General features: G+C 41.3%; 1 protein-coding gene across 7 annotated transcripts in view; it reads left to right on the forward strand.

Moving 5' to 3' along the window:
• Positions 1-9,919, forward strand: part of Klhl24 (kelch like family member 24) — a 56,081-nt gene that overhangs the window by 33,213 nt on the left and 12,949 nt on the right. For all 7 annotated transcript variants that reach the window (XM_031363411.1, XM_031363410.1, XM_031363409.1 and 4 more), the window contains one exon: positions 9,020-9,204. In XM_031363411.1, coding sequence (XP_031219271.1) covers positions 9,020-9,204 — 185 coding nt within the window. The remainder of the gene's footprint in view (positions 1-9,019; positions 9,205-9,919) is intronic.

Here is a 9,919-nt window from a genome sequence, read left to right on the forward strand (position 1 = left end):
GGCAGCCCAGTGCTACCAAAATAAAGATTCAGCGTCTGCCAAGGGAAGCTCCAGGTAATCATTATAGGAGGGACAATCTGTTACTGTTAGTATTACTTGCAGAGATGATGAACTAAATATCATGTGACAGCTTTCAGTGTCCCGTCACTCATTTAAAGAAATGATTGGCCTAATTCTTCTTAAACTTGCTCTGTAGCCTATGCAGACCTCAGACTTGCAAAACTGCTACCTCCGTCTCCTGCATGCTGGAGTTGCACAGCTTCAAAAAGACATGTTTACGTCCATATTTATGTGTATGGGGCAGACATGAAAGTGTGCAGGCACTTGTTGTCATACAATGTAGGCCAGAGCAGAACGTCAGGTGTCCTTGTCCCCCCTGTGCTTTGTACCTGCAAGTGTAGAGTCTCCCCTGACCAGGAACTTCTTTTCACCTAGGCTGGCTGCTGGGCCAGCTGCTTCTTGAGATCCATCCATCTCTGTCTCACACTGCTGAGGTGACAGGCCAGTGCAGCCATGCCTTTTGTTAAACATGGGTGCTGGAGACTAAAACTCAGACCCTTACTTGGGTCCTCCTGCCCTTATCCTCTGAGCCATCTTCCCAGCCCTGTTCTACAGCCACCTTTCAAGGGAACCAGTCCACTTCTCACAGTGGAAAGTGTATGTCAGGTTGCAGTGGTACCCCATTAGGAAACCAGCAGGACGAAGCTAAGTAGAATTCTGTTCAGCTTGGGGCTGTCGTATATGCAGTAGCCCGTGCTGCTCTTGCACGGTCATTACCTGAGGTTCTAGCGAGGATCCTTCACTCACAAGCCAGCTGTCCATCTCTTGTCCTTCCACCCTTTAGCACTTCCCTGTTTCTGTGTTGTTACATTAACAACTAGAAAATATCTGAATATTATATATTATTCTGTGTAGGTTTTTATCTTTCTGAGAAATTACAAACTTACACTTTGTCCACTACTTAACTCCAGACCCCTCCTCTGACTCAGCTTCTGTCTTCAGCCATACATAGCTGAAACTCCTCATCAGGTCATTGCTTATCGTGTTTTATTTGTTAGTCTCCTTTTAGTCTGGAGCCAGCTTGATTTCTCTTGAGGATGTTATGTTGTATCCATTCTGGTTCTGGAGATTAACTTCATGGCCTTGTATGTGCTAGGTGAGTCATGTTTAAATATCCATATTTAAATATTTCTAAATTGTCCTTTAATATATCTCAGTCCAGAATCTCTTGTTATATTTAGTTGTTTCTAAGAAGTCTCTTTTATTCCAAATAACTGTTTTTTATGTTTCTGATTTGATATAAAAATTGCCTAAAATAATGGCTCACCTCAGTTCTTTGAGCTACTTCCTTATGGCTGAGTTTATATGTATTTGACTATATGTATTCCGTAGGAAGTGAAAGCTGGCTCTACAAACTTCTGTCTGATGGACATTAACTAAATATTTGGGGCTCGGATTCGCTCTAAATAATGTGCACATTACATTGCTTATTAAAAGGGCCTTGTGCATATTATCTTTCGAGCTATCGTTTCATTATAATAATAGGAAACTCAGTCCCAGAACTATTCTATGTACTATAACCCGTATTGATTTATTTAAACTTCAGAATAACCTTGAGTTAGTACTATTGAGCACATTTTACAGACTAGCAAACTCAGATTCAGAGAAATAACTTGTTTATAGTTTAGTCAGTGACAGTTTCAGCTTCTAGTACATACTGCCTCCATAGTAACTTTGAATATGAGTATTTCAAAGATATTTCATAAAAATGATACTGTACTTTATAGGACTTCATTAAATACTCTGATTTTGATTGTTTTTTGAGATAAAATCTCCTATATTCCAGTCTGGCCTCCAACCCTCTGATGTGGCCAGGGGTGATGTTGAACTTCCAATCCTGTTCTCACTTCCTCAGGGTTACTCAATACTGGGAGCAGATGGACTTGGGCCACGGACCATCTGTCTCTGTTGATTCTATTCATGCATTCTATTCTTAGCATTCCTAATTCTTTTCTCCCTACCACTCTTCCCTATTCAACACAGATAGGAAGCTTGTTCCCAAGATGAAAGCATTGGTTTGTTTTTAACCTTGCTGCATTCTAGGCATGAACTCCAGGGCCTGTGCATGCTAGGCAGGTAGGTAAGTTTAATATTAGTGTGAGAAACATTAACACTTGTCTACGGATGCCTACATGTAATTTTGGTCTCTGATGGCTGAGCAAGAATGTTGCTTTGAGTTTGAGACCAGCCTGACCTGTGTGAGACAAAAAGGGACAAGAAAAAAAAAATTGCACAAGTTTGGGCTTGAAATAATTTTAATGATTTTGTTGTTGATTCTGCATTTTTTTTAACTTTTGTGTGCATAGGCCCATTCAAGCCATGGCATTTGTATGGAGATCAGAGAACAGCCAGTGGAGTAGCTTCTCTCCTTCCAGTATGTACAAGCCAGGGTCAGACTCAGGCCACCAAGCTTTGTGACAGGCACCTTTACTCTCTGAGCCTAGTTGATAACCCTTGAAATCATTTTTTTCCCTAGCTTTTTTGTTTGTTTGTTTTTTTGAAACAGTCTTATTAGACTATATGGTTGTAAACTTGCTATAATGCCAGAGCTGCCCTTAAACTCCTGTTTCTGTTTCTGCTATCCAGGTAACAAGATTGTAAGTATGTACTGTTATACCCTATATGAAGGGCACCTTTGAACTCTGAAAAGAGTCATCTTGAACAGTTCAAGTTTCATCTAGTAAATAAGTGACATCTTTACATGCTAAGTTTTAGGCTTCACAGCTTTTCATCTGAAGAAAAGAGTGTGTGTGTGTGTGTGTGTGTGTGTGTGTGTGTGTGTGTGTAGGGGGGGAGGAGGGAGAGAGATGGGCCTCTGCTAAACCGTTCTTAGTTCATAAATCTGGTGGTCTTGTTGTATCATATTCCTGGCCATTTTTTACAGTCTAATTCAGACTTCCATTGCATTTCATTATGATTTCTTTTTAGATTTTTTTTTTACTTTATTTACATTTATTATTTATTTGAGACAGTGTGTCTCTATGTAGTCCTGGCTATCATGTAACTTCTATACACCAGGCTGGTCTTAAACTCAGAGATACACATTTCTCTGTCTCATGAGTGCTGGGATTAAAGGCATATACTACAACTGCTAGGCTTTGATTTCTTTTTAAAGTTTTAGAGTGTGTGTGTGTGTGTGTGTGTGTGTGTGTGTGTGTGTCCTCCCCTCCCCCCCATTATGTAGGGGAACATTGGCACAAATCTGGAGGTCAGAGAACAGTTGTATGAAGTTAATTCTCCTTCCACATTTATGGAAGCTCCAGGGTTCAAACTCAGGTCGTCAGGCTTTCTATGGCAAGTGTTTCACCCACTGAGCTGTCTCACCAGCCCAGATCCTCATTTATGTATTTTCCATTCCATCCTGAGATCCTAAATACCAACTTCCTACCTCCACCCCCACTTCCGGTCTCTCTACGCAGCCCTGGCTGTCCTGGAACTCAACAGGCTGGCCTGAAACTCAGAGAGCTGCCTGCCTCTACCTCCTAACTGCTAGCCCTGCACCCAACCCTAGTCTAGGATACTAGAATTTTAAACTACTGGTTGTTTGGATTGAGGTTTTGCATCCTGCTTCCATTCAGATTGTCCCCCCTATAATGATTACCTGGAGCTTCCCTTGGCAGACGCTGAATCTTTATTTTGGTAGCACTGGGCTGCCTAGAAAATGAGGTTCCCAAGTAGCAGCATGGGTCATATCGAATGAACCAGACAAGTCTTTGCTGATATAATGGCCATATGTGGTAAATTGCTCATATTGGGGGTGTGGAGTTGGACACTAGGAAGAGCTAAGAGTTTGTAAGTTCATCATCTTGAGGTGAGACCCAGCAGTTAATTGTATATGTGAATCCCGACTTCTAACATTTACGTGGTTCATTCTTGTGGAAGTAAGTACAGTGTGGTGATGAAAGTCAAATGGGAACCATGAGAGGAGAAAGGGTTTCCGTCAGGGGGTGGGGAGGGTAGTAGAGTACAGAAAGTGGGAGGGGCTGCTAGGTGGAGAGGAGCAGAGGTTAGAGGATCCAACAAAGAGAAGTGTGGTGAAAACATCATCATGACAGCTGCTGGGTGCACTGATTGACTTTATATGGGTGGTTTGCCTGCATGTATGTCTGTACACTATGTGGATGCAGTTCCCTCAGTGGCCTGATGAGGGCAGCAGATCCCCTGGAACTAGAGTAATGGACAGTGTGAGCAACCATGTGGATGCTAAAACCAGATCACCCTATAGGACTCAAACCTAGGTCTTCTGAAAGAGCAGCAAGTTCTCAGAGCTGATTTTTTAATTTATTTTTATGTAAATGAATGTTTTGCTCTATTTATGTAAGTGCACATGTACACACCTGTTCTAGTGCGTCTTAACTAAGATATTCTCCCATGTGGCTGGACTGTACAATTCACCATTATTACATGTTTAAATGCCTGAGATAAAACCAACTCCACTGTTTTGAGCCAAATTTAAAGCAAGCTTTATTAAATATTAAGTGCTGACCAAGGGATGGAGTTTGGTCAGGACCATTCTCTGGAATGTCCCAGCTGAGATTGTCCCCAAGCCATGTGTTGCAGGGGTTTTATAAGGACAAGCCTATGGGCCCTATACTTTCGCAGGAGGCTTTGTTATTTTCTGTACCTCCCCCTCCTGAGCCCTAGGCAGTCCTTGGTGCTCCTTCACAGATGGTACCTCTGTTACTAGTTTTTAACTCCTTTCAGAAGCACTCTGTGTAGGAATGTGTATGTAGCCGAGCCTCCTGCCTTCTGTACGGATGGCACAGGCTGCACTTACAGCTCCTTACCCTGCCTTTACCACTTAACACTTCCTTGGTTTCCTTTTTTATTGCCAGTACTGGAGGTTTAACCAAAGGCCTTGCTATAAAACTGTGTTTAGCTGTGTGTAGCTGTATTCTGAATGACCTCATACAGATCTTTAATTTTTGTGTTATTAGAAAAGCTTCCTAAGTTGTTCTCAAGAGTGTGTGTGTGTGTGTGTGTGTGTGTGTCCACAGATAGGCCAGAAGAGGACGTTGGCTTCCTTGAGATGGAGTTACAGGCACTTGAGTAGCCTAACAGTGGTGTTGGGAACTGAGCTCTGCAAGACCAATTCGTGCTCTGAAGCACGGAGCCATCTCCAGCCACCTCTACTTCCTTCTCTTAAATAACATTTAAATAGTACTCTATTTATGGATAGAATATAATTAGGTTTTGTTGTTTTGTTTTGTTTTGTTTTATTGAGAAAGGATATCATTGTGTATCTCTGACTGTCCTGGAAGTTAGAGATGTAAACCAGGCTGACCTCGAACTCACAAAGATCTACCTACCTCTGCCTCTAGTGCTGGCATTAGTATAGGTGAGTCCCACCATTCCTGGCTCATCTTTTTTCTCCCATTGTCTTTTTGTCATTTAATGGGGATTTTGATTCCTTCTGCCCTTTGGCTTGTATGAGGAGGCTTTCCGTGAGCATGGCTACTCACAGATTTGCATTTGTATATTACTGTTCAGTCACTCAGAATGAAGCTCTACTTCAGCCAGACAACTTTAGGACAACTTTGTAGCCTCATGGGAGTAGAATAGCTAAGCAAAAAGGTGTTAATTGAAAACCTTACCCTGTATTAGGCTGATCAAAAAACCAGTAGTGACCATTAAAAGCAAGATGTTGTGGGGTTTCCTGCAAGCTCTACTGCCAGTAGAGAAACAAGTGCAGGAGGTCAGAAGGACTTAGCTAGCTGGGCTGGTTCAAGGAGTTGTGACCTCAGTCAGTTTATTTTTGATAAACTTAAGTTCAGTACAAGTTTGGGAAAAAGTTCCCATGTGACAATGATCACAACAAAACTTAAGGCATAATTATATCAAAACTCCTTTGCAAACTACATGTGCCCTCTTCCATAAGGTTGCATTCTACTCACTGAGAATCAGTGTTCATGCCCAGGGACTAGGGAGGGAGGGTTTGTAATAAGCATAGTAGTAAACTCTTTTGCAAGTCCATAGAACCTCTTTCATAGGAATGGTTTCTGTTGATTAAGAACCAGTGCTCTGGAGTCTGGCGGATTCTGGTGAAGCCTGGCTCTGTAGGTAAAAGATCGCCAGGTTATAACAATATCCACTCCAGCCTTCTGGGTGGAAAGCAGGTGTCCACATCCTTTCCACTGTAAGAGAAAAAAGCCTGTGTCTATAACATTTCTGGTTTCTCTAATGCTTATCTGTGAGCATAAGAAGCTCATGACTGTTATGAGATAGGGTAGTTTTCTTTTGTTTTGGTACTTGAGATAGAACTCAGGGCTTATTCTGCAATAAGTTATTTCCCTAGTCCTATTGTCTTAATGGTTTTTATTATTGTCTTGACAATTTCATATGTGTAAATATATATTATATATTATGATCCACTACCCTATTTCCTGCTCCTACGCTCTCTATTTCTGCTAACCACTCCCCCCACCCTCCTCAACTACCCATTAGCCCCACTACTTTCATGTTTGTGTGTGTTGAGAGCGTATGTGGGAGAGCATTACCTGACACTTGGGCAGCTTACCCAAGACTACTACTGAAGAAAATGACTTTTTCTCCTCTGACCATCATTAATGCCAATAGCAATTCAGAGAAGGATGATGGAGCTTTATGGCCCCTCCTCCAGCCATGGTGATTGACGGGTCCAGTCTTGTACAGATAACCTGTGTGGTCCTTACTGCTTCAGCTGTTGTGTGGTCCTCATTGCTGCAGCCATGGCGTGTCCAGAAAATAGAGCTGCATCACACTCTCCCATTCTGCAGCTCTTAGCAGTGTTCTCTGAGCCTTCTCTGAGCCTTGGAAGGGTGTGGTGATGATTGTCTATTCAGGGAACTCCACTTACCAGTCACTTACTTGTTCCCAGCACTGCCAAAAGCTTCCTTCATCAAGGCGGAGAGCAGCACTTTGGGTGTAAACACAAATACTTAGAAGGCAGTTTGACCTCGTGTCCATTTATGTGTTGGTTTTTTTTGAAACAGGGCCTCACTGTGTAGCCCTGCCTCCTTATGAGCCTCCTGCCTGTCTCCCGAGGGCTGGGATTAGAAGTATGTGACACCACGCCCAAATGTCTTTTTATCTATGAATTTACTATCCATTTACATCATGCTTTTTGGAGTGAATGTGTTTCTATGTCATGACATCTAGTAATCATTACCATGCCGATACAGATTTAAGCTGCCTCTGAACTTTTTACTTTTAAATCACATGTACACATTGTGTCTCAGTATTTAAGCATATCTACCATTAGCTCCCAATAGTAACTTTTAGATAATTGCTACTTTCAAAAAGTAAACATTGTGAGTCTTGGTCACTGCTTTTGTTTTCCTTATAAAAGTCGCCTGCCTGGGGTAGTTCCCAGTGGAAAGCCCTGGCACACAGCCTCCTGTGTCCTTGCCAAGTTTTGAAAATAAGATCAGATTTCTGTAGGGGTAGATCTAATGTTAACTATGAGAAACCAACTAACTTGCTTGTCTATTCTGTTCTAGTGGCTGATACCAGAGGATTGCAATGTCAGTGAACTAGTGAGGTTTACATTTTAGGTTGGTGGCCAAAAGCTTGCCTAGCATGTACAAGGCCCTGGGTTCAAAACCAGTACCACACAAAAAAGAGAAGAGAAAGGAGGAGAACCAGCTAGCAAATTAAATGTGTTAAAGATTCCTGCTCAGCATGTTGATATAGTCAAGTCTACAGGAGAGCTTTAGAACTGGGTCCTTTCAGCTGATAGCAACTTAAAAAATTCACCCAACATTAATAATTTTCCTGCCAAATAATTTGTAATGTTCAAGTCAATATTGCTAAGACAATAAGTTATGACAAGTATTCACTCCTGTAATTATGATTTATTCTCTTACTCCTTCATTCATTTATGTATTTCTTCTAGGGCTGGCCAATCCTTTCTTTAGATAATAACAATGAATTGATAGTGTTATATCTTATAGATGGAGAACTCTTCTGTCTCTTTAAGGTTTAAAGTCTTGCAATCTCCATTTTTAATGGATGCATGTATGTTGTAACAGTTGGACCTACAGATGTTTTTAAATTTTCTTTGAGTTCACATATCCCTAGCTAGACCGCATGAGGGCCTTGCAAATAAAATAACTTATTTCTGAAGAAACACTCTTAAATGCATAGATGTTGGATTTGTTTTTTAGCAATAATGAAAAGTGGTAGAGTTCTTGCCTTGAAAGCCCAATGACCATATTTCAGACCCTAGTACTATGGCAAAACAGAAGACTTAAGAAGTCAAAACCTATAAAAGCCAGAGTGTTATTCCTTGCCATTAATCTCAGCATTCAGGAGGCAGAAACTAGTGAATCTGTGTTCCAGGACAGTCTGGTCTACATGGTGAGTTCCCCGCTAGCCAGAGCTACATAGAGAAACCCTGTATGTAGATAAGCCAGCCAACCTGAGAAACCAGGTTTGATGGTTGTAATCACTTGATCACTCACGTGTATTCTCAGGCTGAGGCAGGAGGATCATGGTGTTTAAGCCAGCCTAGATGGACTATATTTTGAGGCTTTGTCTTTTTAAAGAAGAAGAAGAAGAAAAAGTATAATGGTAGGGGCAGCCTCACTGGTTAAGAGCACTTGATACTCTTTCAAAGGAACAGGGATTGGTTCCCAGCACCCACGTGGTGACTCATAGCCATCCCTAACTCCAGTTCCAGGGTATCCAGTATCCAATGCCATTCTTTGTCCATGTATGGTGCATACATACATGCAGGCAAAATACTCATGCATGTAATCCTAAAACACTTTACAAGAAAAATCCTTGTACATATTTTCTGTGGTATAAGGATGCCACTCGTGAATCATCCTAAAGTAAATCGTGGCAGCCTGTTGTGTCCGGCATATCTGCAGGACAGATTTAACTGCCTGGCACAGTGCTAGGGCTTTGAACAGTCTTGATTATATCTTAATACATCACTTAACTATTATTTGTGCATTCTTAACAATAACTATTTTAGGTCTACTGGCTACTCCGAGGTAATAGTTGTGGTTGGCGGCTGTGAGCGAGTTGGAGGATTTAACCTTCCATACACTGAGTGCTATGATCCAGTAACAGGAGAATGGAAGTCCTTGGCCAAGCTTCCAGAATTTACCAAATCCGAGTATGCAGTCTGTGCACTGAGGAATGATATTCTTGTTTCAGGTAAATACAGAATTATTACAGTAGCTAGCTACTACTTCTGATTGGGAATCAGATTGGCTGTTTTTAAAAGATAATGACTTACTGAGTGTTAAATGAATATTTCAGGTAAACGAGTTTACACAACAAAACTGAAAAGGCTTTTTGCCCTTGAAAGCAAGAACACTTATAAAAGTTCTACCAAAAAAATGGTTTGAGTCATAATATTTTTAAATGCTTTTGTGTATGCTTAGAGTATATGTATTTTTAACTCTGTGTGTGTGTGTGTGTGTGTGTGTGTGTGTGTGTGTGTGTGTGTGCGGCACAGGAGCACATAGAAGTGCCTTCAGAGGCCAAAAGAAATCTCCTGGAGTTGGAGTTGTAGGCAGTTGTAAGCTGCCATGAGGGTGCTGGGTATGCTCAGGACTCAGGTCCCCTAGACGAGCAGCAACTGCTCTAATCACTGAGCCATCTCTCTAGCTTAAAGTTAAAGCTACGGTTTATCTTTTTTTAAAAAGATTTATTTTTTTTTTATTATTATAAATGAGTACACTGTAGCTGTCTTTGGACCATCAGAAGAGGACGTCAGATTTTATTATGGATGGTTGTGAGCCACCATGTGGTTGCTGGGATTTGAATTCATGACCTTCAGAAGAGCAGTCAGTGCTCCTGCCCGCTGAGCCATCTCACCAGCCCCAGTTTATCTTTTTTTTTTTTTTTTTTTTTTTTTTTTTTTTTT

Source organism: Mastomys coucha, unplaced genomic scaffold (assembly GCF_008632895.1).
Source record: "Mastomys coucha isolate ucsf_1 unplaced genomic scaffold, UCSF_Mcou_1 pScaffold12, whole genome shotgun sequence".
Classification (NCBI taxonomy): domain Eukaryota; kingdom Metazoa; phylum Chordata; class Mammalia; order Rodentia; family Muridae; genus Mastomys; species Mastomys coucha.